Genomic DNA, 23170 nt, shown 5'->3' with positions numbered 1-23170 from the left:
GGTGCAGGTAGTGGAGATAAAACACCTCATCTATGTCTTTAAGCGTAAAAGTCCAAAAGGTCAGTCAGTGGATTTTAGTGCTTCACATCTTTTGCCATGTGTTAGAACAGTTCAATTGTTTCCTACTCATGAAGCAAATAAAGAGTGTGTGGGGTTATTAAAACCCCTGGTTATTCTGTAAATGGCTCATTTAAAGTGGAACCAAATCACTTTAACATTTAATTAGTTTCTGCACTAATGTAGCAAATATTAGATCAGATTAAAATTGGCCTAAATGGTGAACAAGGTTGAAAAGTCATGTTGTACTCACCAGGCCCATGGCTGAAGGTATTTAATGTTGTGTCTTCAGTCGCTACTGAAGTGAAGCCCACAGCAGGCACACAGGAACCCACCTGCTTTACATACCGGCCAGAGAGCAGTCACAGTTTGCTGACTGCAACACACCCACACAGTCTCCACTCGTTTGCTTTCTTAGATTCTTTGCTGTGCAGCGTCTCAGCTCCACTTCAGCTCTGTTTGCAGGAGAGCTGGTTTTTGGGGGACACTTCTGCAGGTTTTTCATGAGGTGTTTGGTCAGGGAACACCGTGCAGCCCTCAGTGTCCATGTCCCTGCACCTCAGGGTGTGTGGAGCAGGTGTTTCCTAAATAGAGCATGAAAGAGGAAGTAGCTTCGATAATGTTTTATTAGACACGAAGGCACAGGGAACAACAGAGAGGCAGCTCACACTCAGACCAGATCAGATCAGAGCCCTGGGAGGTTTGCAGACATTGCAGACTTCCACTGGCTTCAGGCATCAACAACATCTTAACAAATGATTTAAATAAAAAAATCAAACTGGATCATAAATATCTGCATTAAACATCAGGGCTGAAACTGGTCAGCAGGAATTTTAAACAGATCATTTGTCATTTGTGAGGGAAAACTTGCAAAAACACAAGACAACCAGACAATATTTGCATAAACATGGAAGTTGGAGACATTTACATCATTGTCAAACCCCTGAAGATTTCCCACTGATCTGTGCCAAGATTCAAATCTACCTGAAACAAGCAACAGGCTGAAATAAAAATAAGTTTCACAGAATGAAGCAGCTTTGTCAGTTTACTGCAGCACATCAGCTCTGCCCATCATGTTCTTAAAGCTCCAACACGAGGCCCACAAACAAGCTTATTCTGGAGCTTTCACCCATGCTTTCACATGGGCTTCATCAGTGGGTGAGGTCTGCAAAGTTGCCACTGTTCAGGCTCTTAAGTTGTTCAACTAAACGTTAGTGAGCTCACATCTAAACATCATCACCACAACAACTGAGCAAACACTGATACAGACTTGGTACAGCAGCTAAAAGCTCCAGAAAAAGATGGTAAGGAAACCTTGATCCTGGATTGTGCTGGCAGTCTCTGAACCTGCTGAGTCCACCATAACCCTGGGTCTCTGCTGAAGTGTAACTGCATTTTACAGCTAGTAAAGTCCAAACAAGCAGCGGAGAAGCCGAACCAGGTCCCAGAGGCACAAATTGGGGACACATGGAAGTTTGGTTGTTATTTTGGGGAGAATAGGGAGAAAATAAGGCCTGTAGGAGAAGCTTTGGCTTGGAAATCACTTTGGAGTCTAAACCAGTTCTGTCCTGATGATGGCACCAACAATGAGCTTTGTGCTTTGGTCAGAAGGAACAGAACCAGGAACCTGACAGTCCAGGACTGAAACACACCTGAGGCAGAGCTGTCAGGGACACAGTGATGGCTTTTAAAGAGATAAACAGCTTTAATCAATCTTGAACTATCTCCATAATCACTTAATAGTCCATGTACCTGGCTCTTCCCTTTTTGATTTAATACATTTCTTCCCTGACCTGTTTGGGATGTGAACAAGCTGATTTCACTGAATCTGGTCTGAAATCACTGAAACACGAGAAATGACCTAAATTCTTGGGATGAATTTTGACAGTGACTGCGTGAAACAGACCGAAAACATTAGGGCTCATTCAGTTTAACAGACGGATTTCTGTGCTTTTGCTCTTTAAAACCACTAACATTTCAATAATGTTTAATGGTCATAATGTATTATGACGTATTAGTGCCACCGTTAAGAAAAACAATCTCATTCTAATTGCTATGCAGACAAACCCGTAACAGGATAATGTGAAATAAAATAGTGTGTTCCAAAACAAAAAAAATTTCATGTGAAAAACTCATTGGTATAATTTTAGAAAAAAAGATTGTCATTGAAGTCTTAATTTTAAGAGAAAAATCATGTTGAAAGATTAAAGTGAAAAAAAAGTTATGAGAATTAAGTCATAGCCTTAACAGAGACGTCAACATCAGGGCTGAATTTTTAAAATAAATACAGTTTGAACATAATATAGTCACAATATCACAACATAAAGTTCTTATTGTTAAACCTCTGGTCCAGTAGTTGATATACAAGTAGCTGAACATCATTTTATTACAACATTATGACTTTATTCTTGATGCTTTATCGTCTTTGAATATTTTTATATTCCAGATATTTTTCCCAATAGTGTCCCTACTCTTCTGTTTAGCAATCATATTCATGAGGTAGTGGTTCTCAGCGAGGAAAAGTAATTTTATAAGAACAAACATTTACCCCTTCAATCTTATTATCGGCTTCAAACCACATCACACGCTGACATCTCGTTTAGATTCGGTTTCTTCGGAGGAGGAGGACAGATATTGCTTGGTTTGCCCAAAATATCCAACCGCAGGTGACGTGTCTGTCAACAGAACAAAGCTGCAAACATTAGAAAGTTCTGCTAGAACAGTAGCACGGCTTATTCTGCAGGTGCGAGAAAAATCAGATGTGGCCGCTGACTTGGAGGTTTGAGAGTAGGACTCCCAAAAATAAAATACACAGACTGAATCCAAACCGCTCACAAGCCCAAGTCCAAAAATCCAGAATCTGGACTAAACAGTTCTGTTCACCAGGTAAAACTCCACACAGCTGACAACTCACTGAAGTTTGAAACCTGATCACACTCATTGATTTATTGTTGGAGTGGCTACACACACACACACACACACACACACACACGCACACACGCACACACACACACGCCCCTTTATAAAGTCAGTGCAGCACTACAGTCAGTCTGTCAAAGGCACCTGAGTTTAGCTCCAACCTGAGCTGGAGATTCATCAGTGTATACACAACACACAAACACGGACACACTATGTCAGTGCATGACATTTCGCCTGATTCACAGCATCAGAGCTGAGACTGTGACATGACATCATTCGCTTTCACTATAAAAATATAATAAAAATGTATATTTAATAATTAAAACGGCACGGGTGAACCACATATGAGCCCTGTGGGATTTGAAACTGCCGTCCTGATGACCACTGCAAGAATTATCCAATTAGCTGATCAACAGTAAATTTCAGTCATTTTCCAAGCACACAGTTCCAAGAGCTCAAGGAACTCAGGGCCCCGTTTTTACATTCTGGTCTGTGCTTCCATTAATGTCAGAAAAGCACAAAGATAAAGCAAATGAGACCAATGTAGAATTTAAAACAAGATAAATGTGTTGGAGAGACCAACGCTGCACACGAGGAAATGACCTTGGAGACTTGGCGTGACTTTGCGCCATGACTCGGATGATGGGACCACATGAAAACTGGACCAAGCCAGTGTCCGTCTCTTATGCTAACACTGACACAGGAGTCACCCGGTGATTGTTTGCAGCTTAAGTGGAATGGAAAACCACCACAGCCTGTACCGGTACCTCCTGCAAACCACAACACCTGGAGCAGGGGCTGCCCAAAAGAACTTTGTGTGCTGGAACAGAACAAACTTTCTCTGGGATCAGCTTCTCAAATGAGATGATTTGATTTTTTTTTTTTTTTGTCATTGTGAGCAAACTGACGTGTTTTCCACGGCAGCGGTTCAGACACAAAACCAGCTTCTGTCATGTTTAAAATAATTCAGTTAATGGTTATTGTGATTACATATGTCCTGTGGTTCCAGCCTTCTCAGCTCAGCCCTAAAACAGAAGCAAAGCCTACATCGGATCTGTCATCACATCTGAGGACTAAACAAATAAAACGATCCAGTGTTTCGTAAGACAAAAATTTAAAAAAAAAAAAGAAATCTATCTTTCATGCTGTCCTGTCATCCCAGCGTTGCCAAATGTTTTTGACCAATGCATTTACAATTTGATTGATAATGATTTATTAATTTTTTGTCAATATGCTAATGAAATGTGACGTCAGATCAAACCCACAGACTTCGGTATAAAATTATACCAAACAAAAACTGCTCACACTGGAGAAGCTGAAACCAGCAGGTTTGCCATTTTCTGATCACAGATGATCATTTGACTTCCTGTTGATCACCTAACTGATTATTTGAGGAGTTTGTCAGCGCTAAGGCAGTTTAAGCTTGTTCCTCATTTGTGCCATGACCAACCTGACACACACTTCTCTCTCTCGCATACACGCACACACATTTTGTCTAGCTGTGCTCCTGCCCTGGACTCCGGCTCTCCTGTGCCCCTTTACCCCAGCTCAGGCCGTTGATGGGTGTGTGTTTGTCCCAGCTGTCCGTGTTGTGTCCGTGTTTCCTCTGGTGGCGTTTGTAGTTGTCCCAGTGGCCCGTGGTGTAGCTGCACTCGGCGCAGGCGTACGGCTTCTCGCCCGTGTGCCGCAGCATGTGCCTCTTCAGGTTCATGCTCTGGTTGCAGGAGTAACCGCAGACGCCGCAGTGGAAAGGCTTGGCCCCTGAGTGGATGCGCTCGTGTCGCCGCAGGTTGGCCAGGTTCCCGCAGGCGTAGCTGCACGACGGACATTGGTAAGGCTTCTCACCCGTGTGCACACGCAGGTGGCGTTTGAGGTTGTCGAGGTGTGAGGACGTGTAGGGGCAGTGTGGGCAGCGGTGGGGTTTCTCCTCTGAGTGGGTGTGGGCATGGCGGGCCAGGTGGTTGGGGTAGTGGGACAGGAAGGGGCAATTAGGACAGTGGTACAGTTTGGTGCCCCGTTGAGCCCGCCGGGATCCCCGAGACACAGCAGGAGTGCAGGTGGGTCCAGGTCGGTCTTTGGACACCAGGTCCAACGAGCAGCGGCGACACACCTGAGACATAAAGACATAAAAACAAACACACAATATGGATGAACCCTTTAATTGCATCTAAACGTCATGATTTCGTTTCAGTCGACATTCAAATGAACCAGTATTTCACAAAAAAGTGTCCAAAAACTAAAGACACATTGTTGTATCAGACATTTATGGCTCCTCAGACCCTTAAAGCTGGAAATCACTGGACTAAACAATCAAACTATAAAGTGTCATTTACTCTGTAGATAAAAGTAACTCACAGCATAAGGTTATACATTAGGCAGGTTTTTGGGCTGTGAGACCTGCAGGCACACGCAACCCTAAGTCTCTGCTCAAATTCAGGACAAAGGAAAAACATGAAGGCAAACAGAAAACATGTAGAATGAGAACAAGCTGCCTGTGAGCGTCGCAGCACCGGCCACCACAGGGAGCTGAGGTTAGAACAGACGTGGGATTGTTGCACAGATTTCACAAAAACACTGAGGACATGGTTTATCTTAAATCGTAGTGACGAAAAGCCACAGCACTATGTTTGAAGTCTGCCCTAATATTTCATATTTCAAAGAGGAAGAACAAGCTCAAAAATCAAAATTTTGGGAAACACACCTGTCCCCCGTCACCCTCGCCCTCGGCCTTGTCCCCCTCCAAGTCAGCCTCCTCCAGCGTGAGGCCACACACTCGGCAGCACAGGGGGAAGAGGAGCACCGGCAGCGGGGCAGAGGGAGAGCCAAGACCCCCCAAGGTCTGGAGGTAACCCGGGTCCTGGGATACGCGCAGGGTCAGGTCTGATACCACTGCATTAACATGACAGACAACAAATTTACTTTCTTCACATGAAACCGGTTTTTAGTTTCATAGAGAACAAAAAGTGTTCTGCTTTGTGAATTTGGTCTTTTAACAAGAAGGGGGTTACCACCCTTTATGAATAATGCTGAAAGGAACTTAGTACAGTTAAAGAAACCTCCTCCTTTTGCTCCGTATATAATCACCATATAAGCATTTTCCAAGCTCCCTCCTGGTCCTCATCTCCGGTAACTCTTGATCGTGAATCAAAGTTTGATGTTCGTCTCATTAAATCATCAAAGTAAACATGTTCTTCTAAATGTTGTTCATGCTGCATTTCAGTGAAGGTTAGTTTCAGGTCAGTAAGCACCAAAAAACCTTTCTTCCTCATTTTTCAAACTCTTTCAGTTTCAACTTATTGCTTCCTCTTTTCTGCCCCGAGCTTCCAAAATTATGTTTTTTCCCTGCTATACTCTAAAAAACACATTTTTTACCTGTTTTGTTTATTCTGCACCAGGGATATTTCACATTTTCCTGCTCTCATGAAACTCATATGCAAAGAAATTTTTACATTGGGTGTGTGATATTTCTGACCAGTGTGTACTATCTGCTAGTTATCAGAATAGGGTGATCTCTACAGTTGACTTCTGACTACCCACAGTGTAAACTCCAGATATCTATAATTAGGTTCTGACCAGTCAAAATTCAAATGACTGTATCTTTAACGGGAAATTTAACTAGTGATAACTCCAATAGAAGATATCTTTACTTTGACACATCTAAAATATATCTTTATTATCATTATCCAAAAGCTAATATATTACCAGTCACAAATCAGTGGTAGATATCTTAAATTTGAGTTGTGACTAGTCGAAAAGGGATTGTATAAGCCTTAAATGTGAGTTTTATTTAGTTCAGACTACTCATGATTGTGTTTAAGATACCGACAAACACAGAGATATCCACTAAAAAAAAGGTATTAACGGTCACAAAAGTTTGACTATACATAATTACATTTTGGATATCTAAAAGGGCATTTTGACTAGTTAAAATGATTCAGGTCTGAAGGAGATGCAATTACCATCAAAATCTACCATAACCTCAGGCTCACATTGTAGATATCTAAAGCACTGTGACTAGTCAGAATGATAGTGTAGGATATTTATAAACACACTCTAGATATTCAATTCAAAATATCTCCTTGTAAGTCAAAACTTCTTTTAAGAGATGCATATGGCCACTGTAGATGCCTTATAAGGAATTCTGACTAGTCAAAATCTGGAATTTACATTGGAACAGTCAAATGTCCTCAATTAGTTTTCCAATTCAAGTCAATTAACTGCTAGTACTAGTCGAAACATCATTGCATTATCTTACATTACAGTTTCGACTAGTCATAAATACATTACAGATATCTGAGTCCTGTATTTAATGTCAAAACGGCTTGCTGTGATGTTTTGCTCACATGCCCCATGTAGATCGTGATTTATTCATCGTCTGTTTTTAATGCACTTTTCACCTCAGCTTTAACTTTTTCCCACCATTTCCACTCAGCATCTTTATGCAAGTTGAAAATGTGCATGGAAACACTCAGGTGGAGCAATGGCTGCCGTTTGGAAAACCACATGACGACATTCGGTTGGAATACAACATCAAATTAGCTAAAGTCACGATAGATCGACTCATTTATTCAGCGTGTGACGGCGAAGTCGTCTCGTCTTCCCACAGCCAGAGATCTCTGAGTCAATGCTGAAATTTAAACATCAAAAAACTAATTTCTAGGTTAGCAGATAATGGAAACCAGTGTCTGTAATTGGCTGAATGTGAGCTGTGGACCCAACTGAAGGTGTGTGAGACGTGTGTGGTGCTGCAGGTATGTGTTCCTTACCTCCTTCAGTTTCACCCTTTGCTTTTTTCCGTCTCCCTCGTCTTTTCTCCTTCTGCCTCCTCTGAGGTCTCTCCTGCATGTGCATGCGCTGGTGTCGCCGCAGGTTTCCCAGGGAGCTGCAGGCGTAGCTGCACTCGTGGCAGCGGTATGGTTTTTCCCCAGTGTGCGTGCGCGCGTGGCGCTGCAGGTTGACGAGCTGGGCCGAGGCATACGGGCACACGGGGCAGCGGTACGGCTTCTGGCCATCATGGATCCTCATGTGGCGTTTCAAGTGGTTGGAGTAGCGAGAACTGAAGGCGCACAGCGAGCAGGAGTAGAGTTTGTGAGGAATGTCGACAGCTCCACCTGTCTTACCTGTGCTCCTCTTCTTCCTGTCAGAACCACAGCTGATGGATCTGTCAGACAAGTGCGACCCCTCCACCTGAGAGGAGTCAATTGAAGCTGCCTGCTGGAGGCCTTCCTCACAGGTCAGACAATAAAGCTCAGCTCCCAGGTCCAGGCCTGGAACAAAAGACATGAAGATTAAGGGTATAATTAAATGTTATTTAAAACATAAGTCAGATTACATTATTCAAACTTTGACAGCTTCAAATCTTAATGAAAACCCAGAACTTATCAATGACACCAAATACATGGATGAGGGATTAATTATTACATTTGTGAGGATGTCCTTGTTTATGCACACTGTCTGCTTCTTACAAACATTAATAAATGTAGAAGGAACATGGTAGAGGTGAATTCTTTCTGTATATAATGTCTGTCTCGATGACTGTCTCACTACAACCAAGACCGTCTGAGTCAATTATTTGAAATCTGTGTTTTCCAGATATTTCTGTCATAACCTTAACAAATGTGCAGAGTAGACAGAGTGAGACAGACTGAGATGCTCAGTCTGTACATCCCAAAGACAAGATGGAAAATGCATTTCTGGACTCTGCAGGCAGAATAAAAGAACAATAGAACAGTAAAACAAAGCCTGGAGACCCACAGAATGAGTTGTGTCTTCAGGCACGAGGTGATTTCTTTTAGACTAATTCTAAAAAAGAAAACAGAAAACGAAACATGAGGACCTAAATCTAAGCCTGTGCCCAGAGGGGTGTCTCCCAGTAGCTGACCACAGCCTTTACAGGATAGGAATTCTGGGAAAGCGGAGTCTGTAGGCGCTGAAGTGTCGTCGTCCACGCTCAGAGAGAAGACCGTGACACCTGAACAGGACACAGGTAAAGGATAAATAACTGTCAACATTTGATGTCATGGGAGACACCGACCTAGGACAGTCCTAACAATTACATATTTGCCATAATTTCTTTAATGAAAACTGATGGGCCTCAACTTCAGAAGCTTTTCTTTATTCCTCAGACTGAAGCATCATTCAGTTTTCATTTACTAAACTGAAAAAATGAAATATGAATTAATCACTTATTAATTGGCACTCACATGAAATCTCAGCAGTATACATAAATAATTGAATCTTTTAACTTTTATCCAACACCCCAGTTACACCAAGCTTTTATTTTGACAGCGTGCTCAGGCAAACGCTCGGTGGCCTGCCAAAATGTCTTTTACAAAAGAAAAAGTGAGCACAAACTGACTCTTGTTTTTCCAATTCAACTGATGTGTGTGTCACTGACCGGCCTCTCTGTCCAGCCCCATGATCTCCGAGTCTCCAAACTCCAGCTCTCCGCTCAGCAGGAAGTCACTCTCTAAAACCAGACAGCCCGGCTCGCACACCGCTGGCCCGTCCTCTGACTCCACTAAAACACACAGACACAAACATTTGCCATGCACCACAAAACACTGGTTCTAGCTCTTGACCTGAGCAGTAAATTTAAACACAGAGAGCAGGACAGAGATGAGCTGTCTGAAGCGCAACAGGAAGGTTTGCACATGGATTAAGACACAAATCAGATTTGCACACAAGTGTTTTAGGACATGATAGTGCCACCGATACACACCCATACACACACACTTTCAGGCAGTGAATACACTCCAAACACTACAGTACAAGCTGTACCTGGAAGGTTATAATAAAATCAATGGACAATTGTTTTAACCAAAGTATGAACACATAAATACCTTTAAGATTTGTGCTCAGAAAAAGCAGATGGGCAGAAAGGAAGTGAGAAAGTAAACGGGGGAAAACAGAAGCAGCCCAGCAAAGGAAATCAGTGAGGAAGAGATAAGTGCAGAAGAGGAAGAGTTGGAGGGTTAGGAATGAGCTGAGAGTCAGGAAAAGGAAGAAGATGAGGAAACAGCACTGATGACGCATTACACTGTCATTCCCTTACAGTCTGAAACACAACAGTAACTGGGCTTAAATCGAGTTCTGCTCGTTTTGCATGCGGACCATTTTTTCAAATCCCACATGAAGAAATTAAGTGAGAGAGCAGAACGTGATGAACCAGAAGCCCGAGCTTCTTGTCCTCCTTGGGTTATGGTTCCACACAAATGTTATGTCTGACTTGAACACAAAATACCGCAATGAAAATATAGCAATGATAGTTCACCTTAAGCAAATCAGACGGCGACACCTGCTGTTACATAATATTATATCAACATTTATGTACTGATCAATTATATCAGTAAATAACCTTTGACATGACCTAGACAGATGGCTAAACGCATGGACAACATGTTTTAGACATTACAGGTCTGGGACAGCGGATTTCCAGACAGTTTGTGCTAAAGTCACAAACCAAAACACTGAATCAGCAACGTCACTGCTGAGGGCAGAGTATCAGAACAAATACTGAGCCCTAAAAAAAACCCGATCCCCTGGTTTCAGTGTAGAGCAGGTGATTTATTAGCCGAAACAGCAGGGGATGGGACCTGACTCCCCCACATGTGAAGATGGGGGGTCGGAGAGAAACGGACGGTGGCAGGAAGGAAAGCAGAAGGTCAGGCAGAAGGAAGCTGAGAGCCACAACATGCAGGATGAGATAAGACACAGTCGTCCTTAAAACACAGCGTGTCTCCACAGTCTTCCTCTTTGACTGATGAGGAAGGGACCGAGCTCCGCCCTGAACCAGAACCAGTTCGGCAACTTCTTACAGCTGGTTCTTGGGCTTCTTGAGTCCTGGCCCCAAACAGATTAAGGCTTAAAACACACACACACATTACCGTGACTTTCCCATAAGCAAAGACACTAAACGGAGGCGGTGATTTGTAAACAGCAACACATTTCGCCTCAAACAGCTGCGGGAAACCGACAAACTCACGTTTTACCGGCTGAGGGTTGGACTGTTTCCTCCGCGGCATCTTCGCCACCTGTCGCCCCGGATCCCGCTCCGCTTGTGGGGAGGCCCCTCGCACTCAGTGGGCTCTGGTCCGTCCGTCCGTCAGCCAGGCAGCCAGCTAACTGCTATTATCATCATCATCATCATCACCTCCTTCCTCTTCCTCCAGCCGACAGCGACAGCGGCGGTGTCATCACCACCGACTACTGCCTGAAACGGAGGGTGGACGGCGGCACCAGTTCGTTACTGACGAACAACAACTTACAGCCAAAGAGTTACGCACTTTAGTTATTGGGCTGTGATTTAAAACAGCCCTAAGCACAGACACGGTCCAACTTAGACGGAACACTGCGGTTCGTTCTGTTATTGTTTCGCAGTAAATAGTCGGAGCCATCTTGCTAGCCACCTAGCAATGCTAGCTAACTCCAGCATTCAAAACACAAGCGGCCGTTTCAGCTTCAAACTTTAAATACATCGACATCGGCAGATACTCACTCACCTGGCGGACTCACCTGTGACCCAGCCCACAACAACGACACTGTTGTCAGGAACCGTCGCTGACTCTTTTACAAAACGGGCTTTGGTCACCAAGAGCTACGCCGGGTCCGGGCTCCCGGTGACGTCACTAACGCGAGCCGGGGATTAGGGGTTTTGTAGTCTTTTTTTGTTTTGACAGATTTTCGTGTACATGTGAGCTTGATTCACGCAAATCTTCTAATAAATTCATATTATCCACAGCGTTTCTGGTAATGTTCTAGAACTTTAAAAGATATACTTCTAACATTTTTAATATCTAAGTAGGCTAATTTTTCAGTTAACATTTTAGCTGAAACAAATGACGAGCATTATTACTCAAGTGGATAAAGTAAGCTATTAAATAACTGTTTCCCTACACAGCACCCGGATAGTACAAGGCAGATGCTTCAGTGAACTGCAAACTGATGTAATCAGCTGCTGTTATCACAGTTCACAGGTTTACAACAAATATGCAGCCTTGCTCCTGCCTCCCTCAGGCTCATGCTGAATCAACCAAGCTCTCTGACAACTGTTAAAGCTCATCAGTTCTCTGCCTGGTGTTTCCTTCATTCAAAACATTCATTTTAAAAGTATAGGACACAATATTTCTGAAAAATAGAATAAAATCTTCTCTCTCAGTTTCATTAAATCCTGCCCACAACATGACGGAAACGCTGCTTACTAAAACACGACAGCTGCTCTTTTCCTGTAGTGTACTGGGTCAGGTTCTGTCCTGAACTGTTGTTCAAATATCTGCTAGCTGGTCTGTGGGACCTCTGTTAGAAAAATGCACTGGTGTAACCAAATCAACCAGTGCTGAAATGTTAAGGACTATAATTTTCCTACATGTGCACCATAAAAGAGAATAAATGCAAGTAGACAGCCAAAATGCAGCAGCAGCAGTACCTGTCTGTATTTCAGGCGTGGTACCTCTGGTGTCGAACTTAGCTGCTGATTCTGAGTCTTCTGATGTTTCACCTGGATGTGGACACACCGTCAAAGTCTGTATTCCTACGCCTGCAGACACCTGTGTGAGACGTGTTAGATTCAGGAGAGGTTTAGCAGAAAGACACTCACAAACTTTGAAGCTGCAGTTTGGGTTGAAGCGACCACTGTCATTGATCAGTGATGTGGGATAAGTATCTCTGCTGTGGTTTGATCGTGCTGGTTTGAGTTGATTCATCTTCATGCTTCTGGATACACTGTCTCTCCTTTTCTTATGTTACCCTGTCATTGTTGTTTCTCAGCCTCTTTTTAGTGAACCTTTCCTGCTTGAATTTGTTTCTACCAATAAAGGGTCAGTTAACCTCAAATAAATAATACATAAAAATAACAAGCATATATGTTTTATCATTTGGGTTCAAGGATGATTATTAAATCCAGTTTTCTGTAATAATATTTAATTCTGTAGCCACTGAGCCTTTTCTTTGACTTAGACTTAATTATAATACCATAGCTTGAATATCATTCCCATAGTGTTAGAATTATGCTTCCATTTCCAAACATTCATTTTAAAATACTGTTAATTATACTTTTAGTGCCAAATGAAAATAAATCAGCCTTTTCTTGGACCTTGGTATGCGGCAAATCTCGTATTTATGTAAAATTATGTGCACTAGGTGGTGCTGTGCCATGCAGAATACAGTCCAGTGCTGCTTCAGTCTCAGGTCTTGCAGTTCTCAGCACACATCCACAGACTACATGTCAGACATCTATAACATACTTTTGCACAAATATCAAACATTGGGAATAATTAGGAGGCAGGTTTTAGGAAATGCTCCTCTTGGTTTGTCCCACAGGAAAAAAAGTTTGAACTTAACATGTTCCAGAACAACCAAATGAAAACAGCCTCACTGAGCCACCGAGCCTTCAGCTGCTGTTTGTTAGTAGAAACTTTATTTACTTAAAAAAAATTACCCGAGATGACATTCCTGTTAAATTTCCCCTTCAGCAGCATCTCCTCACTCTTCTTCCAATTTCACACAAATGTGAAAGTAGATTTGTCAATAACATGAATACAGATTAACGTGTGAAGAACACAAACTGAGAACCCATTGCTGAAAAACATAAACAGACTGTGAAATAAATCAGATCTAAGAGGCCATTCCCATTTCAACTTGCAGTTACAGCATGAATATCAGGAGCTGACTGAGGTCTAAACTCTGTTCATAGTTTTTTGTGTCTGGGTTTAAAATTCAGACTTCATTTGAAATGAGGATATAGCTTTAAGCAATTTTGTTCTTCTTAACACAAACTCCCACAAATTCTCTGGGTAGCACAGAACCTGCACTCAGCAATTATTTTCTAAAACTTCCCTCCCTCAGTTTTATTTTCTGATTTTTTCTGGGACTTTGTTTCCTGCTGCACTCTCCAGGCTGCGAGCACCTCGTCATCTTCGGCCTCAGCAGCAGCCCGAGCCCTGATCCTCTGCCTGGTTTGGGCAATGAAAATAGCAACATCATCTTCCTCCTCGTCATCGGCGTCCTCATTTCTGCTCACCCTCCCCTCTGTCTCCCTGCTTCCATATCGTGAATGGTGACTGTATTTCTGCTTGGTGGAGAAGTCATTGTAGGTCCCTGTCCCATCGGTGCTCTCCTCATGGGCTCTGTGCGACCTGGACTGTGTGAATCCATTGCAGGTGAATTCTGTGTCTTCACCAGATAAATTATCACGTAACCTTGATCTGTACCTGGAGCCGTACGTTTCCTCGTCTTCTTCGTCGACACAGTACGAGGCCCTGCGGCTCGTGAAATCAAACTCAGAAGCTGAGGCATCGAGATCATCATATGGATCTGTCAGGCTTGCGTCTGCTGAGGCTGGTTTCCGCGGAGGAGGCCGAACACTTTTCAGCCAGTCGTCGATGCTGGTGTTCTTATCTTTCTCCAGCGCCGGGTTGAGATTCAGGCATCCAGAGAGGCCAAAAGTCCTTGTAGGTTTTTCCCTTTGCTTTGTGTCTTCCAGAAACTCCTCCTCTTTCCTTTTTCTTTCCTCCTCCTCATCTTCATCCTCCTTGGGTTTCTTTTTCTTGTACAGAGTGCTGCGCTTGTTGTCCTCCAGGATCTTCTTCTTTTCATAGGTTTCCATCTTGTCTTTCATCTCAGATTTGATTTCCTTGTCCATGGCGCTCAGTTTGCCCAGGTCGACCTGGTCCTGGAAGAGGCTATACAGGGGGACACTGGTGGTGGTGATCTTGTTTTTCTTGGAGCCCAGGGTGGAGCCCAGGGTGGAGCCCAGGGTGGAGCCCAGGGTGGAGCCCAGGGTGGAGCCCAGGGTGGAGCCCAACGCTGAGCCTTGGCCACTAAGACCTGAGATGCTGCTTGACCCACCACCTGAGAGGATTGATGTCGCCCTTCCATGACCCTGGGACTGAACACTGGAGTATGAAGTACCACTCAACAATGATGCTTTGTCATCATCTATGCCCCGGCTGGAAATCCCACCTGGTGTCCCACCAAAGCTGAGTTCAGATCCAGCACGGGATGGAGGAGGCAGGCTCATTTCACTCTGTTTCTGTTTGATTGTTTCAGAGACGACACTAGCGATCCAGTTTTGGATGCTGGCTAGATTGACCAGTGGTTCACCTCCAGGACCCTGGACAGGTGCTACTGGGAGGATTGGAGGAACTGGTGGCACGGGATTAAGTGGACCTGCAGATTGTGTGGATTTTATACTGCGAGCTTGTGAAACAGAAGATATGACAGATGATCTGCCACTGAGCATAGACATGTTGTCATCATTTGTGACACTCTGCAGGCCCGTGACCCCAGCACCAGCCCAGAAGGCAGAAAGAGGAATTGTACCTCCACTAATGCAGCTCTCGCTCTCCCAGTTGCACAAAGACTGACTTTCTTCTAAAGTCTTCTTTGAACGCTCCAAAATCTCCTCACGTCTTTGCCTCCTTTTGACTGTTGCAGAGTCCTCACCCCGACTCAACTCCAAAATCTCATCTGTGTTCTCCTCCCCAAGACGTTTCTGCTGTCTCAGCTTCCACGCCTGATATGCCGTCAGGTTGACATCCTGGAAAGATGGTGTCTTTGCTTGTTCCTCACTATCACCTTTCTCTCCATCTCCTATGGAACTTTTCTCTCCATCGTCCCGATCTTTCTTGTTCCAGCCAAACTGGATCCTCTTGATTCGCCAACGCTCCAATGGCGTCATCTTCTCCTTGTTCTTCTGGCAGAAGTTGTACAGGGAGCTGGTGTCAGACAGGATGCTGTCCACTTCGTTGTCAATCTTCTTTCCACCTTCTCCTCCATCCGTAGCAGTGCTCTCGCTGTCTTCCTCGTCCTCTTTCCCAAGGTAGCGAGCAGCAGCTTGTTCCTCGATTTCTCTTAGCCGTTGTTTCCAAAGCTCAGAGTAACTTGTGCAACTGGAGGTGGACATAGCATCTGAGGGTGGACGTTTGTTGCGACGCTTCAACCGCTCTTTCACGGCTCGTACTTCCTCACTGGTGACACTCTCCACATCGGCATCTGCCCCTTCTTTTGTCTTCTTTGGTCGGCCACATGCTTGAGATTCTCCATCCTCACCGTCGCTGTTCAGCTGCTCCTCCCACCACTCGTCGCTTTGGTATTTCTCATTTCTGCGCTGCCATTCATGGATCAAGCTGTTCAGACCATCGTCATTGTCCCCGTCTTCTCTGCCATCCTGATGAGGTACAACAATCTCTTCTGGAACACCTGCTGAACTCCGGGTGTCCAACCCGTTCGGTACTCTCATCAATTCACCTGCAGAAGACGCGATGCTGCTCATTACGCTTTTTCCATCCTCTTCCTCCTCCATCACTATAGAGTGCGCTTTGACCTTAATCATGCTCTGCTCTTCTTCTTTATCGGTATCCTCATCATCATCATCATCGTCATCTCCGCCCTCTCCGAAGATCCGAGCGCGAGTTCGAGCATCGATCACAGAGCACTGACTCAGCGTTTCATCGTCATCGTCACGCTCTTCCATCAGGGTCTCATTGAGCTCTCGAAGCTGCTTCAGGAAGCCTTCATTTGGGTTGATGGCACGTTTTTTCCTCATAGACGTCAGGGCCTCCATGATGGTCATGTGTTGGAAGATCATCAAGTAGGACGCCACCAGGACAGCTGAGCGACTGACGCCCATCATGGATACCACAAGAACTTTCCCTGCAAGAAAACAAAACGGTCACTGGGGAAGTGGGAGATCGAAGCAAACTCTGATGTGCGATGTATTTTATTTTCACTTTAAAACAACAGACAATGATTGATATCAAGCAATTTAGATTTCTATATGAACACAAATATTTGGATGGCTGGCTGTATGTTTCATTCAATCTAGTGATATCTCATATGGAGGAAGCAATAAAAATTCTTTTGATTTTTGGTTCTCACAAACAACAACAAAGCATTTCTTTATGTAAGTCAATGAGAACAGCAGCCGGTGCATCAGCTGCAGCTATGATGACTAGGAGGCTGTGAACACTGTGGCATGAGCCTCTTCCAGGAACAGATAGACTCTGTGTGGTGCATAAAACACTTCTCAGAAACTGGGATGTTGTGCAATTTGCTCTGTGGGATCTTTTACCGTGGGACTGTCAGCTATCGCCCAGGGGCATTTAGAAAGATGTGATGTGTACTGCCCCAGTCAGGGGAACAAAATCATCTCTGGGGCAAAAACACAATGACGTAGATGCTTGGATTATGAGACCAAAAGTTTAATAATAATACACAAGATGTAGGAATAATAATTTAAAAAACGATACGATAAATAAAATGTAATAGAATAAATACAAAAATCAAATAGCAGTTCACACAGATAAAGATATATACAATATGTGCCAAACAATACCAGTGTATCCCCTACCATTCATTTGGCAGGGTGGGCCAAAGGCACAAATCAGCTGTGTCATGGAAGTAATTGATGCAAGCTCATTTCGTTTTCAGCAGTGTTAAATTGAAACGTTTCACCACTAATCCAAGTGGCTTCATCAGTCTGAGAAAAAGCTGGACTGGAACCTCCAATTTATCTCCCAGGTTGGTTTCACTCCACCCCTAGTCCCATAGGCTCATTAGGTGAACTACGTAAATCAGGTGAGAGTCGTTAGACCCACAGTCCTGAGTTGGTTTCACTTCACACCTGGTCTGAATAGGCTCGTAGGTGAACAATACAAATGAGTTCAGGTGAGAGTTGTTAGGATCTAATGGTGGACTCATGTGACCCCTCTGAGCCACCAACTGGCTGCAGAGTGTGTCCTCGCTGGGAAACATTTGATTTGTTCCTTAATTTTCTGGGAACAGATGAAAGAGCAGCCTGGTAGATTTATTCATGTTTTCAGGTCTTTTTTTCTTTTAATTCTCAGTGTTTACATTTTATGAGTGCAAGATAACAGAGCGCAAACACACCATGCCTCACCTTTGTGCGTCAGCAGGGCCTCATCTAAGAATTCGGCGGTAGGACGGAAGTGCACTGAGATGTCGGCATCGGGGAAGTCGTCCACCTCGATGCCCATGTACTGGATGTTCATGCCAGCGTAGAAAGCCTCGCTCGTGTAGACGCCCGTGCCGTGGGCGGCGTTTAGGATGTGGGTGATGCCCATTCGCTTCAAACGAGGCTTGTTGACAGCAATAGATCTGAAAACCAAGAGAAGAAGAGCCATTAGTCAATACCTGCCTTACTGTGTCTGAAAATAAAACAAAAAATTTGCTGCCTTTCGCTGCTGCTTTAAGGAATCAAACCAGCAGCTTTCCAGCATAAATTAAAGGGAGGTTTGCACTGAAACACCTGGCACGTGCACTCACCTTCTTTCTTCAGGTGGCACCATGATGTTATGGTGTAATGATGTTTGTTATGGTTTCAGCTGCAATAATTAATTACGTTTAACCATTTGCGACACATGGCCAGTAAAACTTTTTCAACTTAAATAAGTGATTTAAAAGCAAGCTAACGTTATGCTAACATCAGTTTAATTCAATTTACAATCTCAACTTTCCATCTATATATTTCAGTTTTTGTTATTAGTCTTTACAGACGACATTGAACCGTCTGCTGCTGTCCAGTAAAAACGATTTCATTATGTCATTATTTCTTTAAAGTTTTCATGAACTGAAGGACAAAAATTTTCTTTCTGTGTTGATGAAATGCTCCTTGATGAATTTTTCAATAGTGCATTTAAGAAAACCCCGTAAAAACTAGTGAATCAGGTATTTTGATGAAAGAACCATAGGCCTCACTGGGGACCAGTGATGTTTGCTAGCTCCAAGTACTGTAGCTCTTGGACACTCACTTTTCGGCTATGAAGATGCTGGGCCAGACCTCATCCACAGGGTTGGTGGGAGCTTCCAGGCGGTCCTGCACAATGGCCCTCTGGATGTCCAGCACACAGGGTGTGTTGTAGGGGCTGCGGTCATCAATCATGTCCCTGACTCGATTGTACAGGTCCTCCACCATCAGCTGCTCAGCTGTTTCCAGCATGGACTCTGGGATGGACTCGGTGCACGGACCACGTGGCGGCAGCTCTGAGGAGGAAATATGAAGCCTCAATCAGCAGCTAGTTATCTTAGCTTAGCATACAGACTTGAAAAAGGAGGAGAGGCCACATCTGATAATCTGCCAGCAAGCAGCTCTAAAGCTCATAAATAAAACATATTACATTTGTTGAATTTGGACAAACAAATAACAAAACAAACAGGAAAAATACAAATGTTGTGGGTTAACTAACACAGGCCTTATGTTCTGGACTATTTCTTTGCCAGAAGCAGTGATTTCACAGAAAGATTATGCACACAACCCCCCATTCTGTTCAAATTTAATTATACAGTGAAAATAATGTGAATTTGTACAAAGTACAGCTGCCCAGACTCCACCCGCTGATGAAGACTGCACTACCTTGTTCTGCACCCTATTCACACTCTCTCAGAAACACCTTGTTCATGCAGAAACCAGCTGCCACCGCTGCAACCATCAACCTCCCTGCAGATAACACAGGGTTTTGTTACTGGCGTAACATTAATGTCAGGAAGAGGAGCCGCTCTGTGATGCGTGTTATGAGCTAATTTCCTCAATGAGCCGGATTCTGCTCCTGCAATGAGAAACCTCTCCGTCTCTGCGCCGGGTAATGAGCTGAAGGAATGAAACGTGGACTTGCAGTAATTGAAGTGTATTTGACTACATTAGAGCTGTATGTGGGTACAGAGATCATTATTCCTAACGCTGATTTTAAACTCTGATTTTTAAAACCACAGTTGAGTGTCAAAGTGACAGACATCCACTCTGCACCAAGGATGGCTCAGAATGTTCTCATCATGATTATATTTAACTACCCAAGTGCCCTGTTGAATTAGAGATTAGCTTCATGGTTTGAACTGCACTGAGAATCGGGCCTCCCATTGTTGGTGAGGAAGAACCATGTGAGCCAGGTCAGCGGTGTGGCTCCCTGCTGTGTTTTTAATAGTTTTTGGACAACAATGGAGGTCTACGGCACAGACCCATGAACCAGGTTCTGGATTCACACACATTCACTGTTGCTGTTAGTCTCTGGATGGGATCTGGACTCACACTGATTCAGTAGATTTGTCCTCGAAATATTTTCCCTCCACCACAAACTGTCAGCAGGTGTCTCACCTTCACTGATGATCTTCTTGGCAGCGATGGCCGATGACATGTGGATGGGCTCCATGAAGATACTCGCAGCATCGGAGCCTGAAATCATGGAGAACCTGGACTCTGACACCATAGAGAAACTGGCAGAGACACAAAAAAACATTTATGAACAGCCTCATTAGCACATGAACTTTTTTGTGTAACAATATTCATCTAGGAAATTTAAATATGGTCCAGAAGACCATGTGATGTTTCAGGAAAGGATGTGGCCCTGAAAATGGACTCACATTAACCTCTCGGCGGCAGAAAGTTTGTCAGTGCGTAATTTATTAGTCCAGGGAACCCAGGGATGGGTGCAGGTGAACTCACCTGGGGGAGGGACAGCGCAGGTATTGGGCCTGGACTTCCCTTACACTCCTCTCATCCTCAGGTCCATCAGGAACCACCTGGTCGCTATGCTCCCCGCTCTGATCGGTCGATGCCATGGCAACCACAACCTGTCGCTCCTTCCTGGTTTTGAGACTGTCCAGCACACAGACTCAGCTACAGAAACAAACAGGGAAATTACCAAAAAAACAGCCTGAGAGGTTTGAGAGGTTTGCTCATCTGTGAGTCAGATATGTTCCTCATGTCTTTTCATAGTTTCTTTCTCATGAGCACATCACAACACAGGGACCATACAGTATATTTCTCTTCTTAACAGGATATCGACTACACTGGATACCTGAGCCTGACCAAATAAATAAATTATATATAAGTTAGAAATAAACTTTCATGTCTGTCTGACCTGCTAAGACAAGCTGCTGTCTGGAGCTCCATATGTACAACCTGGAGCCTCAACAATCGAGTTAAAATGTCAAACGGTTGTCGTCACTTCTCAAATATGTCCCATGTGACGGTAAACTGAATGTGCAGACGTCACTTTAGTTTGTGGGAAAGTATTTGTCACTGTTTAATTGGAAAAACAACCGATTCCACTGTTTCTGTGTAAACTATGGAGTATTTCGATACAACATGAAGCCAAACACGTAATTTACAAATGAAAAACGGACAAATGCCAATAGTGACAATCATTTATTCTGTCAAGTTGTGTTTGTGTTACAAATTAAAGCGTTTTCCCTGCTGTTGCTGTACATGTGTGTGTATAGTGTGTGTGAGATCAGGGTCTATTTTTGTCTGGAACGACAGCTGCTTCAGTGCAAGTCATGCCTGAGGAAGGACACAGCTCAAGGCCTCACGCCAACAAAACCACACGTGTGAAAAGTGTTAAAACGGACAGAAACTGTAAATCTGTGCCCTGTGTGTGTGTGTGTGTGTGTGTGTATGTGTTTCTTACCTCAGTCCAGAATCCCTGCGTCAGCCTCGAGAACTTCTTCCGGTCTGAAGTTGTCAGGGGTCTGACTGACACCGGCTCCTAAAATTAGATAAACCCCCCCCAAGCTCTCCAAGTCCTGCCCTCAACTCCACCCCCCCACCGGTCTGTGACACCCAACACTGGAGCTGCAGGTGATCCAGGACTTTTACTCCTTTACTGCAGCACTTCAGCAAAAACACTATGTCACAGTTTTAATGTGATGCCTGGCAGTTTATTTGAGACTATTACAGTTTGTCATTCTTCTCTTTTTTTGTCTTCCCATTTCTGTCCTTTGTTGTCTCTTCACTTTTTTCAACTTACTAAAAATCAGTCAGACACTTATTCATTTATCTTCTGTGGATGGACCCCTGAACAGTCCGACCCGGCCACGAGCCCAACGGGTCAGGGGGTCCCTAGATCAGAGGACAACCAGAGACCAGTCAACCTTTCTGTTGATATCAAATATCAACAAACAGCCCACAAAATGAGCCCCAAACCAACAAATGACTACAAAAACATGCCAAACAAATAGAAGAGTCGCTAAAGCAGTAAAATAGGTGCAAAATGAATAAAAATGACCCTGGTGACAAACAGACACAAGCACAAGACAAAAATGACAGTGAGTTTTGCTCCTGGTACTTGATTGTTGAAAACTGCCTGTGTTTATCTGCCGCTCTGTTATTTTTAACCTTTAAGTGCAGCTAATTCAGTCGCTCACACCAACAGCACATCACTGTGTGTTTGTTAGAGACTAGTGAGACTTTAAATGACGATAAATTCCTCCCAGAGTTCTAGCTGAAAAATAAAACACTGAATTAATCAACATTTACTGCACATTTTCAGGCCTTTATGAGCGTTTAATCTCCTGTGACACCAACAACAACCTGACTCTCAACTCATTATAGTGGAAAATACGAAGAGACTGTTTTACCATCATGGGAAGGTGCTTTAATTACACAGCATCATACATCATCCATCTAAAAACAGGATCAGACTATTCAAGACATCTGTCAAGTTACATTAAAACACAGAACCAGAAGCTAAACATGATTTTTAATAAACACTGGGTCATGTTTAAGTTAATATAGTAACATATCATGCAACATACAGAAGTGGGACCTTTCTGTCTCAAGTCTGGGAAATCCTGCTGTGCACAGCAACACAGACACTTTCTGGACTCGTCTTAGGATTTGGGGAAAAACGCATAAAAAGCTCTAAATACAAAAAACCGTGTCTCATTAATAAGAACATACAAGTTTTTAAAGTGCCACCAACATCACAATCAACACAATGAACCCGATGAACACAGTAAAGTGCTCAGAATATTAAGCACAAGGCCCAAGGAGCCTCCTCACATGTGAATTACATTCACATGACATAACTCGGTGTCAGAGAAACAATTTTAACCCATGTTTGTCTTCAACACACCAGAACCTTCACAAAGAGCACATCTGCAGATCTCACATCTTTAACTTTTTAGACAACCAACAGTTATTTTCACAAAATGTCAAGAGCACGAACCAAAAGTCCAACACAGGCTCTGAACACAGCACAACGTCCTGCGTTGGCACCAATTGTTGCTGCTCAATTTAAATGTTGATCAGTTTACAGAACCAAACAAACGGCTTCATCACATGTATCTGCAGCTCCCTGTTGAGCCACCCACAGGGTTTCTGTCTGACAGGGACAGTCCTCAATCTGAAACCTGGTCCAGTGTTTTTGTCACAACAATAGGTGACGAACTGTAACTGAGCAGC

The 23170-nt window shown here is 43.7% G+C and overlaps 2 protein-coding genes across 5 annotated transcripts; both read right to left on the bottom strand.

Moving 5' to 3' along the window:
* Nucleotides 1-1945: 1945 nt before the first annotated feature.
* LOC113127127 (zinc finger protein 513-like) lies at nt 1946-11614 on the bottom strand. 4 transcript variants are annotated; one of them, XM_026301403.1, is made up of 7 exons: nt 11491-11614; nt 10961-11188; nt 9374-9496; nt 8813-8947; nt 7743-8243; nt 5678-5865; nt 1946-5086 (listed from the first exon to the last, which is right to left on the bottom strand). In XM_026301403.1, exons 2-7 carry the CDS (start codon nt 10998-11000, stop codon nt 4472-4474), a joined length of 1602 nt encoding a protein of 533 aa, XP_026157188.1. In that variant the 5' UTR covers nt 11001-11188; nt 11491-11614; the 3' UTR covers nt 1946-4471. The 4 variants fall into 4 exon arrangements, with proteins under 4 accessions (XP_026157188.1, XP_026157189.1, XP_026157190.1 ...); XM_026301404.1 differs by having other exon boundaries at nt 9374-10839; nt 11478-11608; XM_026301405.1 differs by having other exon boundaries at nt 9374-10818; nt 11478-11608.
* Nucleotides 11615-13071: 1457 nt separating this feature from the next.
* On the bottom strand, nt 13072-21597 carry dusp27 (dual specificity phosphatase 27). The gene is made up of 6 exons (XM_026301953.1): nt 21396-21597; nt 20429-20602; nt 20081-20199; nt 18744-18975; nt 17873-18090; nt 13072-16626 (listed from the first exon to the last, which is right to left on the bottom strand). The coding sequence occupies exons 2-6, from the start codon at nt 20542-20544 to the stop codon at nt 13799-13801; spliced, it is 3513 nt and encodes a 1170-aa protein (XP_026157738.1). The 5' UTR covers nt 20545-20602; nt 21396-21597; the 3' UTR covers nt 13072-13798.
* Nucleotides 21598-23170: the final 1573 nt, after the last annotated feature.

The sequence above is a fragment of the Mastacembelus armatus genome, chromosome 2 (genome assembly GCF_900324485.2).
Source record: "Mastacembelus armatus chromosome 2, fMasArm1.2, whole genome shotgun sequence".
Lineage (NCBI taxonomy): Eukaryota > Metazoa > Chordata > Actinopteri > Synbranchiformes > Mastacembelidae > Mastacembelus > Mastacembelus armatus.
The sequence above is the reverse complement of the archived record's forward strand: the minus strand, read 5'-3'. Positions and strand labels throughout refer to the sequence as shown.